The 22561-nt window shown below is 45.4% G+C and overlaps 1 protein-coding gene across 1 annotated transcript in view; it reads left to right on the forward strand.

Annotated features, from left to right (window-relative positions):
* PAX7 (paired box 7) overlaps positions 1-22561 on the forward strand; it is an 85022-nt gene that overhangs the window by 15349 nt on the left and 47112 nt on the right. The window contains exons 3-4 of the mRNA XM_044668700.1: positions 9026-9191; positions 10377-10579. Coding sequence (XP_044524635.1) covers positions 9026-9191; positions 10377-10579 — 369 coding nt within the window. The remainder of the gene's footprint in view (positions 1-9025; positions 9192-10376; positions 10580-22561) is intronic.

Consider the following 22561-nt stretch of genomic DNA (forward strand, 5'->3'; position numbering starts at 1 on the left):
GAGAGAGAGAGAGAGAGAGAGAGAGAGAGAGAGAGAGAGAGAGAGAGAGAGAGAGAGAATTTGACTGGAATGTAAAACGCATAAAGTAGATTATAATTAGCCTGGAAAGGAGGGAGTCTGGGAAGGATGGGTAGGAGGACTGCCAAAGCCAAAGACAGGGGTTTGTATTTTATCTCAGTGGCAAGAGGGAGACACGGGAGCTTTTTGAGCCAAGGAGTGACATGGCCAGAGCTGACTACTTTATGAGCCCACAATCCCTTTGATGCAGTGGTCGCTGCGATTCTGAGTCTTTCTTTCTGCAGCTTTTGCCATTCACTCTCCAGGGTTCTCATGTTCCAGAGGGAGACTGACCCTGTTCTAAGAAATTCCAACTCTGACTAGCCTCACCTAGGCTCGCCGATCCGCCGCCCCCTCCCCAAGGCCCCATTCCCTCCAGGTCAGGGGGAGCCCCAACCCCAGGGGTAATGAGATCCTTTCACAAGGGGCTCCTCGAGGGCTGGCCAGCCCTGACCCACACCCGGGAGGGAGCGGCCTCCCTTTGAAGCCGGCCCCACATTACATGGTCCTTCCCCCCGATTTGGCTGCTCTGCCAATAAAAGGATGCTTACGCTCAGCAGGAAGCCTGACCCACCTGTGGGGGGAGGAGGGGAAGAGGCAGGGGCCACGGAAGGGAAGCTGAACGCTGGCCGTAATCGCTTTTTCCTCTGGGGCGTGCTTTAATTTCTATTTTCTTAGGGGACTGCCCAGCGTGCACCTTCCCTGAAGGACAATGAAGCCAGCTGTGTCCTGAGCGGCTGCTTGGGTGTCTCGAAGGGTTTCCATTGGAAGCAGAGGCTCCTGGGATTGATCTGGTCCCAAGCCAACGTGCCCAGCCCTCATGTGCTTAGCTGAGCATGAAGACTTACCATTCCTATTCTAGTCACAGGGTCCGTGCTTGACAAACACGTGTTGATCGATTAATTGATTGATTAACAATAGCAGACAACAGCTTGTAGCTGTAATTAGATTTGCTTAATAGCCATCCAAGTTCCCAAACAACTTTTATAAACCAGATCCTCTTTTCATTTGCAACCCGGGTGACCTTGACCATGTCCCTTAACCTAGCTGAGCCTCAGTTTCCCCATCTATAAAACGAGAGCGATGGGCTCTGTGACACTGTGATTCTAATTACAATTGCGGAACCCTATGATGAATTGTTCTCTCTCTTTTTTTTAAATCCTTACCTTCTGTCTTAGAATCAATACTGTGACTTGGATCCAAGGCAGAAAAGAGGTCAGGGCTAGGCAATGGGGGTCAAGTGACTTGCCCAGGGTCACCCAGCTGGGAAGTGTCTGAGGCCAGATTTGAATCCAGAACTTCCCATCTCGTGGTTCTCTATCCACTGAATCATCTCTTTCTACCTATCTATCTGCTATCTATCCACTCTGTCTATCCACTGAGTCATCTATCCGCTGCCATGAATCATTATCTTTAATCAATTTGCTTAAATTAAATTAAATTCACCTGTATTTTACGTGTCTAATAAATCCCCATTTAGTGGGATGCACTTCCATTGTCTCATCCTCACAAATGCACTCCTCGCTGAAATTCACAGAATTGAAGTTTCTTTTTTTCTTTTTTTTTTTTTTTAAATAAACCCTTCCCTTCTGTCTTAGTATCATCTCTAACATAAAAGAGGGGCAAAGGCTTGGCAATCAGGTTTGAGTGACTGGCCCAGGGTCACCCAGCTAGCAAGTATCTGAAGCCAGATTTTATATTTTTAAGTTTCTAACATGTAGACATGTAGCAAGGTTCCTAGACATGATACCAATTATTGATGAAGACTTGGGCTTTTGGGGGGCAGCTGGGTAGCTCAGTGGATTGAGAATCAGGCCTAAAGACGGGAGGTCCTGGGTTCAAATCTGACCTCAGACACTTCCCAGCTGTGTGACCCTGGGTAAGTCATTTAACCCCCATTGCCTACCCTTACCGCTCTTCTGCCTTGGAGCCAATACACAGCATTGACTCCAAGATGGAAGGTAAGGGTTTAAAAAAAAAAAAAAAAGACTTGGGCTTTTACAGAGGGGAATGGGTCAGTTAAGCACAGGGGAGGCAGCACAATACCATTGTTTGGATATAAAAGTCAGAAGAAGGACTTCACGGGGGATTTAGCCAAACCTCCCCCCTCCTTGGCAGCATCCTTGGAAGGTACTGATCCAGCCTATGGCTGAACATATAATAATAACAATAACATGGTTATATTTATAGTGTTCCAAAGTTGGCAAAGTACTTTGCAAATGTCTCCTTTTATCTTCACAATAGCTCCAGGAATTAAGGGTTATTATGACCTCCATTTCACAAATGGGGAAACTGAGGCAGAAAGTGGTCAAGTGACTTATTCAGGGTCACACAGCTAGTAGGTGTCAGGGGCCTAAATTTGAATTTAGATCTGCCCTTTTACTACCTAGCTGCCTATATCCCAATGAGAGGGGAACTTACTACTTATCTGTGAATCCTATACCATTGTTGGGCAGCCCTGATTACCAGGAAACCCTTCCTTATATTGAACCCAAACTAGCTTGCTTGAGACTTCCCTGCTCGCCCACTGCCCCGACCCCCTCACTACCCTCTGGACCCTGCAGAGTAAGCAAGACAAATACCTGAAGATGGAGATCAGGCCTCCCTTGGATGGCAAAGAAACAGACCTGGTGCCCGTAAATGTATGGTTGGCATCGTCCAAAGTGGAAGAATGACAGCGGTGAGGTTAGTTGTCACAGGCCAGGGCTAAGACACCCAGGAGGTTTTGTTTGAATGAAAAATGGCTTAGTGGATGGATAGAATGCTGGGCTTGGGATGAGAAAGATCTGAGTTCAAATCCTGCCTAAAATATTTACTAGTTGTGTGGTCCTGCTCTGTTTCCTCATCTGTACAATGGGGGCATTTTTTAAGAACCTGCCTCCTGGGATGGTTGTGAGGATCCAATGAGGTTATATTTGAAAGCTCTGTGCAAAACTTGGAGCCCTCTACAAATGCTAGTTATTATTTATTGAGAAGCATCATGGGTTGGGGGAATGGGTCCTGCCCTTTGAGCCAGAACAACTGTCCATGCATCTAGGTCTCTGGCACTTACTACCTAAGTGACCATGAGCAGGTGTCTCAGCCTCCCTCCAAGCCTTGGTTTCCTCATTTGTAAAATAGGAATAATATGGAATACTCATTGCAGTACCCACTGCACTGAGTGTTGGGGAAGATGTGTGATAAATGGGGCAGCTAGGTGGCCCGGAGGATAGAGCACCAAGACTGGAGATGAGAGGTCCTGGGTTCAAGTATGGCCTCAGACACTTCCTAGCCGTGTGACCCTGGACAAGTCATTTAACCCCAATTGCCTAGCCCTTATTGCTCTTCTGCCTTGGAACAGATACTAAGCATCAATTGTGAGACAGAATCTGGTCAGGGTTTTAAAAAATAAAAACGATACTTTGTAAACCATAAAGCATCATAGAAACATGACTTAACGGAGAGATCTGATTTCTCAGATATTACACAGGCATGTATAAAAGGCAGAGCTGTAACTAGGGTGAGGCAAACAGACCGCATCCCCAAGGCATAGATATTTAGAGGGTGCTGATGGCACTTACCCTTTACTTCCCACCCCACCCCATACATATAATCTACAATCCAATGACACTAGCCTCCTTGTTCTACACATCCAATACTCCATTGTCTTGACTACAGGACTTTTCCCTATCTGTCCCCCATGCCAGGAACCCTCTCCTCAACTCTGCTTCCTGGCTCCCCAGGCTTGTGTCAAGGCTCAGTCAAAGTCTAACCTTCTGCAAGACACCTTTCTCAGGCCTCCTTCATTTTAGTGCTTCCCACTGAGATTGCCCCCACTTTGTCTTGAATGAATCTTGTTCTTCCATATTTTTGATCTATTGTCTCTCTCTCTGGATGGTGAACTTTTTGAGAATGAGGATTATCTTTTGCCTTTTATTCCCAGCACTTACACGTACTGCCTGGTATGCATGGAGTGTTTAATAAACTCTTGTTGACTTTATTTGACTTTTTCAGCATTGTAGAAACAAATGAGCATAGCCATCAGTTAAAAAGACCAATTGCTTCAAATGAGATGCTACTGGCTTTCTCCCCCATCCTGGCCCTATCTGGCTCTCCATTTCCATTCTGTAAATCACCCCCTCCACTGGTACCCAGCAGCTACCTGTACCCTGCCCATATATAACATGCGCTTAGTGTCATAGGGCATCTTCCCTTCGTGGCGCCTTGGGTCCCCAGACTCTCTTTTCCCTACTAACGGAAAAAGTCATAGAAATATAAAACTGGAAAGAATCAGTCCTAGTCCAATCTCTTCATTTCACAGATGGACAAACTGAGCCCTAACGAGGGGAAGTGACTTGCCTAAGGTCACAAAGGTAGCCGAATTGCATTGAAACCAGGTCCCCTGTCTCCAAATCCAGGGTTTTTCCTACTGCATAATTGATATCTCCCTGACTTTGACCCCAGAAGGTTAGGGCCAGACCCCCAACCCCCAAATCCTTTGATTTCCCTAATAACTCATCATGGTCTTATATTTCCCATAATTCATCTATCTAAATTCTTATGGAACAAAAGAAAGGTTACAATAATGATGCTCATTATCATTTTGTAAGGAATGTAATCTTATTTTATTTTTTATTTTATTTTTGAATTTGTGAAATTTTATTTAATTAATTAATTTAGTATATTTTTCCATGGTTACAAGATTCATATTCTTTCCCTCCCCTCCCTTCATTCCCCTCCCCGTAGCCTATTTGAAATTCCACTAGGTTTTACATGTGTCATTGATCAAGACCTATTTCCATATTATTGATATTTGCACTAGGGTGATCCTTTAGAATCTACATCCCCCATCATATCCCCATCAACCCATGTGATCAAGCAGTTATTTTTATTCAGTGTTTCTGCTCCCACAGTTCTTTCTCTGGATGTGGATAGTGTTTTTTCTCATAAGTCCCTCAGAATTGTCCTGGATCCTTGCATTGCTGCTAGTAGAGAAGTCTGTTATGTTCGATTGTATCACAGGGTATCAGTCTCTGTGTACAATGTTTTCCTGGTTCTGCTCCTTTCACTCTGCATCAGTTCCTGGAGGTCATTCCAGTAATGTGGTCTTATTTTATAGGAAACTCCTGGTGGGAAACTTCCCTCCACCAATGGAGATTGATCACTTTTTATATAGTCTTAAAAAAAACACACACAACCCTTAACTTCCATCTTAGAATCCATTGGCTCCAAGAAAGAAGAGCAGTAAGGGCTAGACAAACAGGGTTAAGTGACTTGCCCAGGGTCACACATCTAGGAAGTGTCTGAGGTCAGATTTGAACCCAGGACCTCCCATCTCCAGGCCTGGATCTCTATCCACTTAACTACCTCATGGCCCCTTGTTTATACAATCTTAAAGAGTTGTCTGGGGAGGGGACATTTGTTACCTATATGACCTTAGACAAGTCACAAGCTTCCTGGGTCTTGATTTCCCCAACTGTAAAATGAGGGATTGGACTTGATGCCCTCTGAGGTCTGTTCCAGCCCCACATCTATGATCTTGAGATTTCATGCTGTAGGAAATCCCAGTGTGGGAAATTCTTTCCTTATACAAATCACAATCAGTCTATAGCTCGTGGTCTTAGAGAATTAACAAAATGCCCAGTTACCCAGCTAGTAACTGCTAGAAGCAGGATTTGGTTGGAACTCAGGTCCTCCTGATCTAATACTCAAGCCACTACATCATGCTGGGACTCTATTATTGGGGGGCAGGATGAGAGAGACAGACAGAGAAAAAAAAGGGAGAGAAGATGGAGGGGGAAAGAAAAGGAAATAAAGAGGAGAAAGGGAGAGAGAAAAGAATAATATAAGCATATATACACCAAATTAGATGATAGGTGCTAGATAGATGATAGACAGATGATAGGAAGAGATTCCTTCCAGACTGGGGGAGTAGGAAAGGCTTCGGGGAAACTATAGCCTTGCATTAGGCCCTGGAAGGTTAGAAGGTGAAGGCACCTGAAATACTGATTGATGCAAAGGGGAAAATTCTCCTCAGTCCGAAAGAGAAATGATTCCAGCTCTCTTTACCTTCTCCGGAAGGAGGTGGTGTGAGATTCTGTCCATTTTGCATATGGGGAAGGAAGGACCCCAGTCCAGGGTTGTGGTCAGCGGTTCAGCTGGCCAGTGACACTGAATTCAAGTGTTATCCTGGTCTTGCCTGGACACTGCCTCTTCCAGCACCATTGTGAGGAGCCTCCTTGGCCGTGGGAAGGTGGGAAGGGGAGAGCCTGTACTCTGGAGCTGACTCCAGCTATCCTCTTCCTTGGAAGTGAAACCTAATCAGTCCTCAGTGCCCTGGACAAACCCAGCAGCTGCTCTCTCATCTGGCTTGAAAGCTTATACTGCTCCCCTACCAGGGAGAGAAAAACAAATACTGAGGATCAGTGAGGAACCCTAGACCTAGGTCCTTGGGGATGGATGGGGGCATAGGGCAGGAAGGGGCTTCCCCACACAGTGGAGGGAAGGGAATTAAGGACCAGTCCATCATGGCTTCCATCATCAAATATAATGGATGAAGAGGGGGAATATAAGTGAATAAAATGCTGCATTTGGGATCCCTCACTAGCTGTGTAACCTAGAGTAAGTCACCTAAGGGAGCCTCACCTATAAAATGAGGAGGGTTAAACTAGATGTTCTCTAAGGTCCTTTCTAGCTCTAAAGTCATGATACTATGGCCATGTGCTCCAACCCTCCACCATACCTTCATGCAGGACTGTGTTTATGTAGTTAGTCCCAGACAGGTGGTCAACCCTCAGGGGAAGTTTTCACCAATATGCTGGAGTAGAAAGGGTGCAGGGCTTAAAGTCACAAGACTTTTGAGTCCAGTATTGGCTCAGTCACTTACTAATCATATGACAAAAGGCCTTCATAGCATGAATTTAGATGATATCAAAATTCGCTTCCAACTCATGCTCTCTTCTAAGATTCCTTCTAACTTTGACAAAGGAACATGGAAACTGAAGGAATCTTAGAGGATAAGGAGTCCCATTCTATGTTCTAAGGTCTCTCCCAACTCTGACATTCTCTGTTCTAAGCTCCCTTTCAGCTATGACATTCCCTGTACCCTCCCAGCTCTGACATTCTCTGTTCTAAAGTCTCTCTCAGCTCTGACATTCTGTGTTCTAAGATCTCTCCAAGCTCTGATATTCTGGGTTCTATGGTCTCTCTGAGCTTGATATTCCCACATTATAAGGCCTTCCCAGTTCTGTCCTTCTAAGACTGTGACTTTTTAACCTTGCTTCTTGGCTCTTCTTTGCCATTATGCTATTCTTTCTCTGCTTCTCTGCCAATACTTCTTCCTGGTCCAGTCATTGGACCAGAAATCTGGATAACTTTTGTTTTTTTCATTAGTGAGAATGGGTCACCTTGAACTAGTGTTCCTGATGAACTGCTGCAATTAAGGATGAAGCCTATGCCATAGTGCAATTGTGGGATAGTGTGATAGGGAGTGAGCACAGGGGAGGCAAGCTACCCAACATGGGGTCTTGGAAGGAGCAGTTAATGTGAAGTCTGAAGCAATGGATTCAAGGACTGGCTTGCTGTGGGATCTCTCTGGGCTATCAGGTTCTTCTTCATTTAAGTGGGGATAACAATATTCTCACTCCCTAACTCACAAGAGGGAATGGAATCAGAATAACAGGGTTCTGCTATTTTATTAAATATGTGATGATAAGTAGATTACTTCTCCTTCTTGTGGTTCAGTTTCCTCATCTATAAAGTGAGAAAAGGGTGAAATTATCTTAAGGACCCTCCTATTTCCAAATTCTATGATCCTAGACATGAAATCATATATGTAAAGCACTTTATAATTTGCTCTTCATAACTTGGCCCTGGCCTACCTTTCTAGGTTTAGAACATGTCATCCTGATTCATGCTTTCTTTGGCCCAGTCACTTGGCCATCTATCCCTCAATCCATCACCAAGTATTGCAAAAGCACTAACTAGGTTCCAGGCACTGATTGATTCATTGACATTCTTGCTTTTCCTATGACATTCAAATTCCCAACACCACTGGCTAGCCTTCAAACATACCTTTCTTTTTCTCTTTTCCCATTCTCTCTTTCTTCCTCTCTCTCTCCCCTCTCTTTTCTTTCATTCTCTTCCTCTCCCTTTAGCTCTCTTCTCTCACATCCTTTGTCTCTCTCCTTTTCTCTCTCTTCCTTTCCCTCTCCCTCTCTTTTCTCTCATCTTTCTCTCCTCTCCCTTTGTTTTTCTCTCTCTGCCACATTTCTCTCTCTCTGGTCTCTCTTTCTTCTCTCTCTTCTCTGTCTTTCTGTGTATGTCTCTGTCTCTGTCTTCTTTGTGTCTGTCTGTCTCTGTCTCTCCTGTCTTTCTGTATGTGTCACAGTGTGTCCGTCTGTTTCTCTTTCTCTTCTGTCTCGCCTCAGTCTCTGTCTCTGTCTGTCTCTTCCTCTATCTCGTTGTCTGTTTCCTTCTTCCCTCTCCCACACTGCCTCCTAGTTTCTTTCAAAGTTCTTTGCAAATGCTACTCCTCCATGAAGTCTTTCCTGGTTGCTCCACATTCGAGTGTTTTCTGGCCAAAACGACCTTGCATATATAAAGCTGCATTTACGTCTACTTCTATGGAATGCGCCCGGACCATCTCCTTTTCAGAATAAAAGCTCCTTGAAGACAGGAATTGTTTCCGGGTCCTTTCTGTCTCCCCAGTGCCTGGCGCTACTGAGTGTGGAATAAATGCTCCTTGGGTGATTGCCCCATTGCCCGATGACCACGAAGGACTGTGTAAAAATCTGAGCCCGGCCATGCCCAGCTCCAGTATGGCGGCAAGAAGAGCCCGGCTCTCTGCTGTGGTTATCAGCGGGTGTCGGCCCAGTGTCTGAGCCTCTGGGAAAGCACCTTCCGTGGAGGGGAGGGTCGCGAGGGGTCTCTGACTGCTCACATTTCACCATTCAGCCCACTCTCTTCTCTCTACCCCGCCTCCCCCCAGGTGTGGTTCAGTAACCGCAGAGCCCGGTGGCGTAAGCAGGCAGGAGCCAATCAGCTTGCAGCATTCAACCACCTTCTCCCGGGAGGCTTCCCGCCCACAGGCATGCCCACGATTCCGCCATATCAACTGCCGGACTCCACCTATCCCAGTACCACCATTTCCCAAGGTGAGTGGGGGCTCGGGAGCTGTCCAGGACTCCCTTCCGCTCTGGCCTCTTCTTCCTCTGCTCTTTCACTGGTGCTCCCCGCTCCCCCCTCCCTCAGATCCCCCAGGAAATAGCACCTGCCGCTGCATATCTAGCCCCGGAACCATGACGTCAGACAGCAGCTGTGGCCACACAGGGCCAGATCACCCAGAGGGAGAAGCGCTAAAGTCCTGGCCCAGCCTCCAGATGTTCCCAGGGCATCTAGCTCTTTGGCAGAGCACAGACCAGCCTTCTGGGGAACTGACGGAAACATTTCTCATCTGGGAATTTGGCATTGTGGGCAGACACAGCTTGGGCTTTTCCTGAAGGAGGGGGGCAGAAATGGGAAGGCCGGGACAGTTTGTCTGGGCTGAGACAGTTATTCTCCCAAATCTATAGCAGGTGCAAGAAAAATAAAGTTTGGGGCTTATTACTGTACAGTTGGGTTGGGATATCTAGGAGGAGCTCATTCACCCAGGGGCATTAGTATAATGAGAATATGTCTGTTCTGCTCAGAGAAGGGGGGGAGGGCTCCCTTTTCATAGGTTTGGAGTTAGAGGGCCAGAGTTCAAATTTCAGCTCTGTGGGGCACCCTGGGTAACTTACTGAACCTCTGTGGGCTTCAAATTTCTTTAATGTAAAGTAAGGTAGTCAAATTAAATTATCTCTAAGGGACCTCCCTCCTCTAAAACGTTGTATGCTTTGGTTACCTCCCAACTTTGGCATTCTGGGTTCTAAGCTCCCTCCCAGCTCTGACATTCTGGGTTCTAAGGGCCCTCCTAGCTCTGGTACTCTGGGTTCTAAGGGCCCTCCCAGCTCTGACACTCTGGGTTCTAAGGGCCCTCCTAGCTCTGGTACTCTGGGTTCTAAGGGCCCTCCCAGCTCTGACACTCTGGGTTCTAAGCTCTCTCCCAGCTCTGGTACTCTGTGTTCTAAGGTCTCTCCCAGCTGTGACATTCTGGGTTCTAAGGTGCCTCTCAGCTCTGATATTTTCTTCCCTCAAATTTCCCCTTAAATTCTAGTGTTCTTTGCGCTAACATTCTATTTTCTGACATTCTGTACTCTTAAGAGCCTTCCTGGCCCTAGTATTACACACCCCAAGATCTCTTCTGCCCCTAAAATTCTTTGGTCCTCAGGTTCTAAGGCATCTTCCTGTTCTCTTGACAGATGGGGGAAGCACGGTGCACCGGCCCCAGCCCCTGCCACCATCCACCATGCACCAGGGTGGGCTGGCTGCTGCTGCTGCGGCCGCTGACACCAGCTCTGCCTATGGGGCTCGCCACAGCTTCTCCAGCTACTCGGACAGCTTCATGAACCCAGCGGCCCCCACCAACCACATGAATGCAGTCAGCAGTGGGCTATCTCCCCAGGTATGTACCCGAGCACCGCCACTCCCACAGAATTTGCCATTTTCCTCCAGGATCCTCAGAAAGGGTAAGAGACACCTGCTGAAGAGGCAGGGATGCCAACAGTGATAGCAAACTTCAGCTCCTGAGACACCTACTAGCTGAGTGACCCTGGACAAGTCACTTACCCTCCATTTGCCTCAGTTTCCCCATCTGTTAAATGGGGATAATACCAGAACCTACTTCCCAGGGTCGTTGTGAGGGTCCAATGAGATAAAATATGTAGAGAGTGCTTAGCAGTTTCTGGCACATAGTAGGTGCTCGATAAATGCTGCTTCTCTCATCTCTCTCCCTATTCCAAGGTCTTATTGGGTTGGAATGGGTGAGATGGGCAGGATGTACCTAAGGTCCTTGTGCAGTTTCAGTCTGCGCTGGAGGGAATGAAGAGCTTCTCCCTTATACCCGGGGCTTTCAATGCTTCCTTGACCTTCACAAAGGTTATATTTAATTGTGTTGTTGACGACTATCTCCTAGTCTCCCTTTAGTTTCTCCTGGTTACATGGAGAGACAGATAGTGTTTCCTGTCCGTCGGGTGCCAAGCAGCAAACATTTATTAAATGAACTGAATCTAGGCCTTACCAGGAGCCAAAGGACAGATCTCCTCCCCCCAGCCACATGTTCCACCTGCCCAGCCTGCTTGAATGACCCTCATCAAAGGGTCAGCTGCATTTTGTCCAGGTCTATTTGACCTCCTCATTGGCTGATGGAGTCGTCCCTCTGTTTTTCATAGAATATTGCTTGTGGTTGGGGTTTTAGGACTAGAACCCTCTTCTCTTATTCTCCTTCTTTGTTGGCTCCATCAGTGACAAGTAGGCCTGTGCCAGGGCATCCCATTGTCCAAGGGACTAGAAGGCAAAGGTCCAGAAAAGTGGGGCTTTGTCTTAATCTTGCCCTTTGGCATCTAAGAAGAGTGATTGTCTGCCCGAATGAATGGGAGTTGGGGTGCTAAAATCGACTTTGGAATCTAGTCCTAGAGGAATTGGTAGAAGCGAGAGACGGGAATAGATGGATTTGAAGGAACTTCCAGATCCATATTGGGTCATCATAGTCAGTTCTTGAGTACCCAAGGCAAGTTTTTTCCTTAAATTTTCTTTTATTTATATATAATTTTTGAAATTATTTTTTATTGTTAATATTTTCTCCTAGTTACATATTTCATGTTCTTTCCCCTTTTATTTATATTGAACTTAACACACATCAACAAACATGAACATTTCAGTACATAAAGAACCAAAAAAAGGGAGGGGATTGTGTAGGAAACCGTGAATCTCTGCATACAGCTAGGTTTTAAATGTGTATTAAATTTAATACAGTAATACCAGCAATGCTGCCTTGCTAGTCTATGTCCCCTTCTGAACTCCGTTCTTTTCTCTTTTCTGTGTATTCTGTTTTGTTTAAAATTTTTTTTTATTTTTCTATGTTGGATACTTTGATGCTCCTTTTTTCCTGCTCTTTTTTTTTTTTTGCTGCTATCACTACTTATCCTACCCTCCTCAACTTCATGACTCTTCCCTCAACAAATAAAAGCATACTGTATAACAAGAATAGTCAAGCAAGGGAGATTCATATATTAATTGTGTCTGGAAATGTATGTCTTATTCTACACGTGCAGTCAATCGCCTCTCTGCCAGGAGGTGGGGGACAAGCTTTATTATCAGCCCTCTCGAATCATGGTTGGCTGTTGCATTGAACCCAGTTTCTAAATCTTTCAAAGTAGTTTATCTTTAAAATGCTGTTATTCACATCCAAAGAAAGAACTGTGGAAACAGAAATACATTAGAAAAATATATGACCAAATACGTAGTTCGATGGGGATATGATTAGGGTTTTGATGCAAAAGAATTGCTCTCTATATGAATAACACAGAAATAGGTTTTGAACAATGATATATGTATAACCCAGAGGAACTGCTTATCAGCTTTGGGAGGGGTGAGGAAAGAGCGGGAGGGGTGGGTGGGATCATGAATCATGTAACCATGGGAAAATATTCTAAATAAAAAAAGGAAAAAATGCTGTTATTGGAACAGCTAACTCAGTGGATAGAGCCCCAGGTCTGAAGACGAGGTCCCAAGTTCATGCTGTTATTGGAAAAGCTAACTCAGTGGATAGAGCCCCAGGTCTGAAGACAAGAGGTCCTAAGTTAAAATCTGGCCTTAGATACTTCCTAGCTAGTGTGACTCTGGACAAGTTATTTAACTTCAATTGCCTGCCCCTGTGTTGGTGAATCTATGGCATGTGTGCTGGAGGAGACTGCTTCCCTTCCCCTTTTCCACATATGCCTGAGGGCATTTCTCTCATCACCTGCCCCTCTGCCCAGCAGCTCAAGGAAGGTGCTTCCTCCCTCCCCTATCTAGGGTAAGGTGGGGAGGAAGGGCTCACATTCTCAGTTTGGGCACTCAGTCTCTAAAAGGTTCACCATCACTAGCCTAGCCCTTACTGCTCTTCTGCCTTAGAACCAATACTTAGTAACAATTCCAAGACAGAAGGTAAGGTGATTTTTAAAAAAGTTATCATGTTATTTGTTCTTCTGGTTTTGCTCACTTTCCTCTATATTAGTCCATATAAGTCTTACCAGGTTTCTTTGAAGCCAGCCCATTCATCATTTCTCATTACACAATAGTATTCCATCATCCCCATGTACTATAATTTGCTCAGCCATTCTCCAGATGATGGGAACTTCCTTGGTTTCTAATTCTAACCTACAAACTACTCTGAATACTTTGTATATATGGCAACAAATCTTTTTGTGCCACCAGTTTTTTCCCTAACATCTACTGTGCTCCCCGACTCTCCGACTCTCCTTGCTATCCACTGAGCAGAAGTCAAGAAATGTAAACTCGTTTTCATATCTGCAAAAGAAAACTGGCACTAGGAAGTTAAATGAGTTCCCTCTAATAAGACTTCCAGAGTCAAATTGAATTTTTTTTAAGTTATCCATTATTTTGGATAAATCCAGATGCCTCTTCATTATGCCAATGATTAAAATCTAGCAGTGTTCCAATTTCCTAACTGAGGATCTTCTAAATATCCGGAGGAATAGAATTTTCTGGCCATCATTTAGAGCAATGACTACTTCTCCATGTGTCATCCTTTATATGAGAAAATAACACTTTTTGCCTGGCATACAGGGTCTGTGCTTTGATTTTATTTCTGGCCAGTGGGGATGCCCAGGCTGTCCCAAGCCACTCACACCCTCTCACCCCAAGACTCAAGGTTTACATTAGCCTGGAGAGCTGAGCTTTTCTGATGGAAGCTAATTGGTCCCAGTGGGGACTGAACCCATGACCTTGGACTCATTAGCCCTGAGGGCTGACCAGCTGACTTAACCTTTTGAGGTAGGTAGGTAGACACAACAGAAATGCCCAGGATGGGTGAGATCTGACTGTAGAGAGACCCAGGACTTGGAGGGGGTTGGAGGGAGACCAATTTGCTCTTCAAAGGATATTGCCATTGGTCTAGATAATGTTTGTTGAAAAGATTGGGTATGTAGGGAGATATCGGTAAGGGTCATTCCAACAGAGAGGAACAGAGAAGAGAGAAGCCCTTGGAACACAGAATGTTAAAGCTGGAAATTACCTTAGAACACAGTATCAGAGATGAGAGGAACCTTAGAACACAGAATGTCAAAGCTTTTTAGACCTTTAAAGACCCTCCAATCCAACCTTTGGACCTTATATGGGGAGGAAATGGACAGTGAGCCTTGTGGCTTGAATTTTGAGTGGAGAGAAAGTTGGGCCTGGACTTGGGAAGCCTAGAGTTCAAATCCAACCTTGGACATCAATTTCTCTCTGCTTCAGTTTCTCAACTGAAAAGTGAGGATAATAATAGCTCTTACCTCAAAGGATTGCTGTGAAGATCACAATTCACTTTCAGTCATCAGTTCTCTCATTTTACAGATGAGGGAACTCAAGCTCTTGAAAGTGAATTGACCCGTGTAGGGTTGCATTAACTTATGAGTATCAGTGACAGAATTCGAACCCAGGGGTTCAGACTCATCTCCAATGTTCTTTGAACCTTCCCCTCTAATGTTAGGGGTTGCCCTCAGATATCTCAACTGGTTACTGGGAAGATCATGAGAATAAAGGGATATAGGAATATTTTTCCAAATTAAATGGAAGCTGATACCACTAAGGACCAGGGATGGGGAGAGACCTTTGGTCCACCCTTGCTTAGTTTTTAGTGGTTGGAAAGGAAACAAAGTATTTGGGTCAGTGGAGAGAACAGGAGATTGAGAGCCAACAGATAGCCCCAACTCTGCCAAATATTAGCTGCCAGTCTGGGTAAATCCTTTAGCTTCCTTCCTCTGGCAGTAAAGGAGCACTTTTTAAAAAGTCCTTCCCTTCTGTCTTAGAATCAGTACTGTGTATTGGTTCTAAGGCACAGGAACAGTGAGGGGGTTAAATAACTTACCCAGGATCCCACAGCTAGAAAGTATCTGAAGCCCAATTTGAACACAGGATCTCCTGTCGCTAAGCCTGGTTCTCAGTCCCCCAATCCACCAAGCTGCCTTCAGGAATAAGCATTTATATGGCACCTATTATGTGCCAGGCATTTCTGTGTTCAGCACTTTCATATATACATATTACCTTATTTTTATTTATCTTATTTGTTACTTATAAATATTATCTCCTTTAATCCTCACTTAGCCTTTCAAGGCCATTAACTATTCCAATTTTACAGATGAGGAAATTGAGGCAGGCAGAGGGTAATCGACTTGCCTAGGGTTTGAAATTGGGTTTTCCTATCTCGAGGCTCAAGGCTCAATCTTCTGCACCACTTAGATACCTTTGATATATGGTGAGAATAGCATTTGTGCTTTAAAAAAAGCTTTTATCTGTGCAGAACTGGGCAAGTCTGCCTCAGTTTCCTCATCTGCAAAATTAGGATAACAAGAACAGCTCCTTGATAGGATTATTTTGAGGATCAAATGAGATATTAGTAAAATGCCTAGCACATATGCCTGGTACATAGTAGGAGCTTAATAAATGCTTGCTTTCCCCCCTGCTTCCATTAAAAAAATATTTTAATCATTTCCTGACTTCCCTACTCCACCTCAGCCAAGTACAGTGTAGCAAAACAAATTAGCCATGTTCAGTGACATATGCCTTACTCTGTCCCTGGAGTCTACCACCTCTCTGCTTTCCCTCTCTAGAACCATCCCAGTCCCTCCCCTGGCCTCCAGCTGTACCAAGCCTAACCCCCAGGCTGGCAGCAGCTTACTCTTCTTTAATAGCTGAGCTCCCATCCCAGGCCTGACCCCAGGTGGGACCATTCTATCTGGCAGAACCTAAAGAGGAGAGGCAAACAGGCAGGATTTCCCCTGATGCTCCATCCCCCCAACAATAGAAACCCAGAGTTTGAGAGTTGAAAGGGATCTCAGGGACCACCTAACCCAAATAATTCCCAAGGAAACTCCACTATGACCTGCCCTACAGAGGGTCATCCAGCTTTCATTTGGAGACCTCTTAGGAGGGAGGCCCCTCCACACCCCAACCTATGGCACTGGAAAATTCATAGACCAACTCAGTTCCAACATTCCTGTAAAGCAGGTAGCACAAATATGAGGATGCCCATTTTACAGCTGAGAAAACTGAGGTTCAGAGGGGGTGGCCAGGGTCATGGAGCTAGTGGATGTCAATCAGTACTAAAACTCGTGCCAAGTGCCTAGAAGACAGTGTAGTCTTGATGTATTATTAATTATTTTTTATCACTTTGTATCCCCTGTCCCTATCCAATGACTCCCCTGCCCTCCAGTAGGATGCTCACTGTAACAAGGACCGTCAAACAAAACAAATCATCCTCTTGGCCACATTCAAGACTTATCCTAATCCTGGAGACACCTAAAGGGCTGAATTTGGAGTAAGGAAAATCTGGGTTCAAATTCTGCCTGAGGTTCTTAAGAGCTCTGCGACGTGGGCCAAGTTAATTCTCAGTCTGTTTGGGGATCTACAAAATGAGGAGGTTGGATTCAATGCCTTCCAAGCTCCCTTCCCAGCTCTAGAACCCCTGACCCTATGACTGGTACCCTCTAAAGTACTTTCTCAGTTCTAGACCCTTGACACTATGACTGATGCCCTCTAAGGTCCCTTTCCAGCTCTAGATTCTTAACCCTATGATTGATGTCCTCTAAGATCTCTTTCCAGTTCTAGACTCCTGGCCTTATGACTGATGCCCTCTGAGGTCCTTCCCAACTCTAGACCTCTGTTACTATAACTGATGCCCTCTGAGGTCCCTTCCCAGCTCTAGACCTCTGTTACTATAACTGATGCCCTCTGAGGTCCCTTCCCAGCTCTAGACCTCTGATACTATAACTGATGCCCTCTGGGGTCCCTTCCCAGTTCTAGACCCCTGATACTATAACTGATGCCCTCTGAGGTCCTTCCCAACTCTAGACCTCTGATACTATAACTGATGCCCTCTGAGGTTCCTTCCCAGTTCTAGACCTCTGATACTATAACTGATGCCCTCTAAGGTCCCTTTCCAGTTCTAGATTCTTAACCCTATGATTGATGTCCTCTAAGATCTCTTTCCATTTCTAGACTCCTGGCCTTATAACTGATGCCCTCTGAGGTCCTTCCCAACTCTAAACCTCTGATACTATAACTGATGCCCTCTGGGGTCCCTTCCCAGTTCTAGACCCCTGATACTATAACTGATGCCCTCTGGGGTCCCTTCCCAGCTCTAGACCCCTGATACTATAACTGATGCCCTCTGGGGTCCCTTCCCAGCTCTAGACCCCCCTCCACCAGGAGCTGAGAGGCATGCTTTGCGATCAGTCCTCTGGGCCATGATTAAGATCAAGGTATTCTAGGAGACACATCCTGCCTCAAAGCAAGAGAAGATACTCAGAGGAAGTAGCCTCACCAAAGGCACCAAAATGGGAGGGGACAAGGCCAACATACAGGTCAAGATGGAGCAGAGACTACATTGGGAAGTAAGGAATGACAAGATCAAAGGATGGTGGGAAGGAGGGAAGACCAGAGTGTCGGTCAATGGCTCATAAACTCTCAGGTTCCTGTTCAGAAGCCAGGTTATTGACTCCATGTAATAGCTGAGATCTCCTCATAACCTTTTTGACAGTGAATTGTTAAGGTTACTACCCTTAGCACACAGTAGGTGCTTAATAAAAACCTGCTGTCTCCTTTCTTCTGCTGAATGGCTCTGCTAGTGGATTCTTCCATAGAGGGAGTCCCATCTGTCCCATTGCTTCTGATTCCCTCTTCGGTGGCCAAGCAGAGTAAGTCTAGTCTGAATCCTACACAATGACTCTTCACAGGAAGCCCTCCTAGTGCCTCCCTTCTCACCCTACCCCCTGCTGCTGCCCAAGTCTTCTTTTCTCTAGGGGTTTGGATTTGGTCCAGTGGGCTCTATCGTATCGGTGGTTCTCAGGGGAAAGGAGAAGCCCCCAGTAGGAAGCTCTAGACAGACAGCAGGTGACTAGGTCTTTAGGTATTCATCTTGCCACTGACTTATTGCTCCTGGCGTCTGTCTCGCTGTACAGCCCTTAGACCGACAAGACATGTGATGTTTCCATGACCACACCCCAGGGAGGCATACACTGAGCATCTTCTCCAATAACACAGCAAGGCACGGAGATTTACACAGAGAAAGGAAACCAGCACCCCCAAAAGATGACTAGCTATGACATTCTCTGTTCTACGGTCCATCCTCACTCTCATAGTCTGTGTTCTAAGATTCCTCCTAGATCTGACATTCTGTGTTCTGAGATCTCTTCTCATTTAGATGGTCTGTGTTCTAAAAAGTCTCCAGCTCTGACATTCAGTGTTCTAAGGATTCTCTCAGTTCCAACATTCTTTGTTCAAGGATTTTCAGCTCAGCTCTGACATTCTGTATTCTAAGGGCCTTCCCAGGTTTTTTATTCTGTGTTCTAAGGCTTTGGCTTTGACATCCTTTGTTGGAACCCTTTCTAGAATGAATTTTCTAGATTCTCTGATTACCAACCAAGACCCAGAGTATTAAAGAGAACCTGCCCAAGGTCAAGATTTAGGGGTCAAAGCAGGATTGGAGCCCATCTCTCCAAATTTTCAGTTTAGGGTTCCTTTCAATGGATTGGTAAATACAGAACTCAATTATGTGACCAATAGAATTGCCTAAAGTCTGTCCAGCCTACCTCCTCCCATCCCCTACCACATCTTTCTTTTCCTATGAAGTCACTCTTCCTTCCTTCCCTCCCTCCTCCCTCTTTTTATCCATCCCTTCCCCCTTTTTTCTTTCTTTCTTCCCTTCCTCTCTCCCTCCTACCTTCCCCTTTTTCTCTTCCTCCTTCCTTCCCTTCCTCTTTTTCTCCCTATGTCCCTCTTTTCTTTCCTTCATTTCTTCTTCCCTCTTCTTCTCTTCTTTCATCCCTCTCTGCTTCTCTCTTTCCTTCCTTCCTTCTTTCCTTCCTTTTTTTCCTTTTTTCTTTCCTTCCCCCTTTCCCTCCTTTCCTTCCTTTTTCTTCCATCCTTCTTTCCTTCCTTCCTTTCTCATCCTTTCTTTCCTTCCTTCCTTTCTCATCCTTTCTTTCCCTCCCCCCTTTCTTCCATGAGAGAGAGAGGCTTCTTAGTGCAATAGAAAGTTTACTGAACTTGTAAGCCTGGCACAATATTTTGCACATAGTAGATGCTGAAAAAACTTTTGTTGAACTAAATTGACTGAAGCCAGGATACAGCTAGGCTTAAATCTTGCCTCTCAGGCTTACCAGTGATCCAGAGCAAGTAATTTCCCTTCTGAAACTCAGTTTTCTCCTCAGTAAAATGGTCGTACCTTCTCTGCCTCTTTCATAGGGAATCTTTAGAGAAATGTGCCTTTCTTCTCTACAGAGGATGGGCACGAAGGGTAATAGATGGGGTCTGTTGAGGGTAGATGGGATGGCGAAGTCCTGTTCCAACATTCAAGCCAGAAGGATACCTATGGGATGATCTCATTCATTTTTTAGAGGAGGAAATGGAGGCCTAGAGAGAGGAGGCAACCTGCTAGTCAGGAGCAGAATTAGGAGCTGTCACCTCTTCTGAGGCTTCCTCTGAGGCTCTCTTCCCAATGGACAGTAGCAGCCTCCTACCTGCCTGCCCTGGGGAAGAAGAATGTGCCTCTGTGCTAGGCCTTGGGGACTCCCTCCAGTTCTCCCTCCTCAGTCTATTTGGCTTTTATTTGTTTATTTCTATCGATAACACCATGTTTATAATGAGCATCCAAAACAAGTGGCGCCGGACCTGAGAAATGCAAGAAGGAAGAGAGAGAGAGATTTGTCAGAAGGAAACTGGGGAGGGGGGATGAGGGGAGAGGGAGGTGTTAAAGAGCCCCGAATTAAAAAAAAACAGATGCAAATCACTAGTAGGAGAGAAAATTATGTGCAATTACTTCCTGATATTGGAAGGCTTTGCCCAGCCCAAGCAACAAGATCTCATTAACAAGCAGAAAATAAGATTGAAATGGTGTGTAAAAGAGCTGAAAAATGAATTTGAATGCTGCATTTGTCCACAATTACCCCCTCCTTCACACATATTTTATTGCAATTTTTTTATTATTCTTAATCTCTCCATCCCTCAAAGCAGATTGGGGACATCCTGGCATTACCGGGGCGGCTGGAGGAAGCGCTGAGGATTTCCCATTTGCCTGAAAAGGAGACCCTTCTCTCACAAATTTTCCAGGGTTGGGTTTTGGAGGGATCAGAATTCATTTCCCCAGCTTATCAGGCTGTAGGAACACAGGGCTTTTGCACAAGTTCGAGCCTCAGCTGATCTTTCTCTCCGGTTTTCATCAAAGCCTTTCTTCTCCCTTCTAGGAAGCCTCTTTTGGCCTGTGGCTAATGTCATCTCATCAAATCATAGGATTTAGAGCAGGAGACCTCAGAAATCATCTCATCCATCCTTTTCATTTTACTTCTGAGGAAACTGAGGTCCAAAGAAACAAGTGACTTTTCCAAGGTTACATACTTGGAAGCAAAGCTCAGATTCGAACCCAGGGCCTCTAATTCCATCCTCCTCGCTTGAGCCTTCTCCCTTTGGTGTCCCTTGTCTCCTTCAGCCTCTCTCAGTTAGAGTTTTGCACCATATTATCAATCCAAGTGTCTTTCTTCTTTCTCCTGCATATTTCCTCCCCTACCTTCCACCCCACTCCTTTATTCCTGTTGTTTAGTGCTGGGGGTGCTTAAACTCCCACTGGGCAATGGGGCCTCACTTGGGCAGCACCTGGTCTGAGGTCTATGGGATAGAAATGACCAGCAGGAAGCATCCCAGGTTGGGGATGCCATTAAAGAACCATTTTAGCTGGGCATTTTCTCTGTGCCTAGAGTTATTGACATGGTAAAACTCCATCAAATGACTTTGGCTCATTTAATAGACTGTGAGCACCTAAGTGGTTCCTAAAACACAGAATGTCAGAGCTGGAGCAGAATTTAAAGCATTTAGTGTCAGAGCTACAAGGAACCTGGAAGATCATCTATAGCAGGGGTCGGCAACCTTTTTGGCCGTGAGAGCCATAAACGCCACGTTTTTTAAAATGTAATTTCATGAGAGCCGTACAGTGCTCACAGTGCCGCTCCTGTAACAGCGCCTGAAAAATGGCTCCTGCAGAAAGAGCCATATCTGGCCCTCCTAAGAGCCAGCTATGGCTCTAGAGCCATACATTGCCAACCTCTGCTCTAGTCCATACCCTTTAATAGGGATAGAAACTGAGAAAATCCATATAGAGGAAATGACTTGCCTAAGATCACACAGTTAGCTCTATTCTTTAAAGACCACTTTGGTGCTAATTGTCATTTACAGGTAACGTTCGGAGGATCCTTCTACTGCTAATAATTCATGTCCAGACATACTATATCCCAAAGAGGAATCAGCCACTACCTCTCGATATGGCTGCTATTTCTGGGGCCAAGAGGCTCCCAAAGGAGAGCTGTGTGATAAACAGATTCAGTCTCTCTGTCTCTGTCTGTCTCTCTCTCCCCCTCCTTCTCTCTCTCTCTTTCTGTCTCTTTCTCCCTCTCTCTGTCTGTCTGTCTGTCTCCCTTCTTTCCTCTCCATCCCTCCCTCTTCCTCCTTCTCTCTCCCTCCCTTCCTCTCCATCTCTCTCCCTCCCTCCCTCCACTTGTCTGTCTGTCTGTCTGTCTGTCTGTCTCTTCTCTCCCTACTTCCCAGGGATACAAGTCAGGTCTCAGAGGGTAAAGCCTTTCTAAGCTCTGGTCTCTGTTCATTCTGAAGTCTTTTCCTGTCGGCTCTCTGAGGGTCCTTAGATCTATCTGGTCTCTTTAAAGGGTCAGATGCACAATATCCATAGCTCAACCAATCATCCACCTGGCCAGTAGGCAACCAGGGAGCATAGATCTTGTTCCTACCCTTAAGGAAGTAAGAGAGGAGCTACCACCCTTCTCAAAGGTGGGATGGATACCCTTGTGTCCACCTGGTAGAGAGAGATTTTCAAATTTCAAATTTCAAAATTCAGGACAAAAGTTTCCTTTCTAAACATGATCGAACAGACCAGATCATTTCCGATCACAATTACGGGGCCATCCAACTCTCACATTCTATAGTTAAAGTTTCTCTTAATTCTTTTTTTTCTTAATTCATTATGTCTTTAAAGTCCCTTCTAGTTCTGATGTTCCCACCACCTCTAACATTAGATATTCGAATATCCCTCCCAGCTTTAATGTTCTCTGTTCTGAGACCCCTCTAAGCTCTTACTTTTCTGTGTCTGAAGGGCCTTCCCAGTTCAGATATTCAGTGTTTAAGGTCCTTCCCAACATTCTATGTTCTAAGGGTCATTCCAGCCTTGACATTCTCTCTTCTAAGGGTCCTTCCAGCTTTGACATTCTATGTTCTAATCTCCAGTGCCTTAAAGTCCCTCCCAGCTCTAACATCCTGGTGTTCTAAGTCTTCTGCCAGCTCTGATGGTGTCCCCTGATCTTTGGCAGACATGGACCAGCTTTCCCTACTGAACTCTCTTCCTTTA

Source organism: Gracilinanus agilis, chromosome 3 (genome assembly GCF_016433145.1).
Source record: "Gracilinanus agilis isolate LMUSP501 chromosome 3, AgileGrace, whole genome shotgun sequence".
Classification (NCBI taxonomy): domain Eukaryota; kingdom Metazoa; phylum Chordata; class Mammalia; order Didelphimorphia; family Didelphidae; genus Gracilinanus; species Gracilinanus agilis.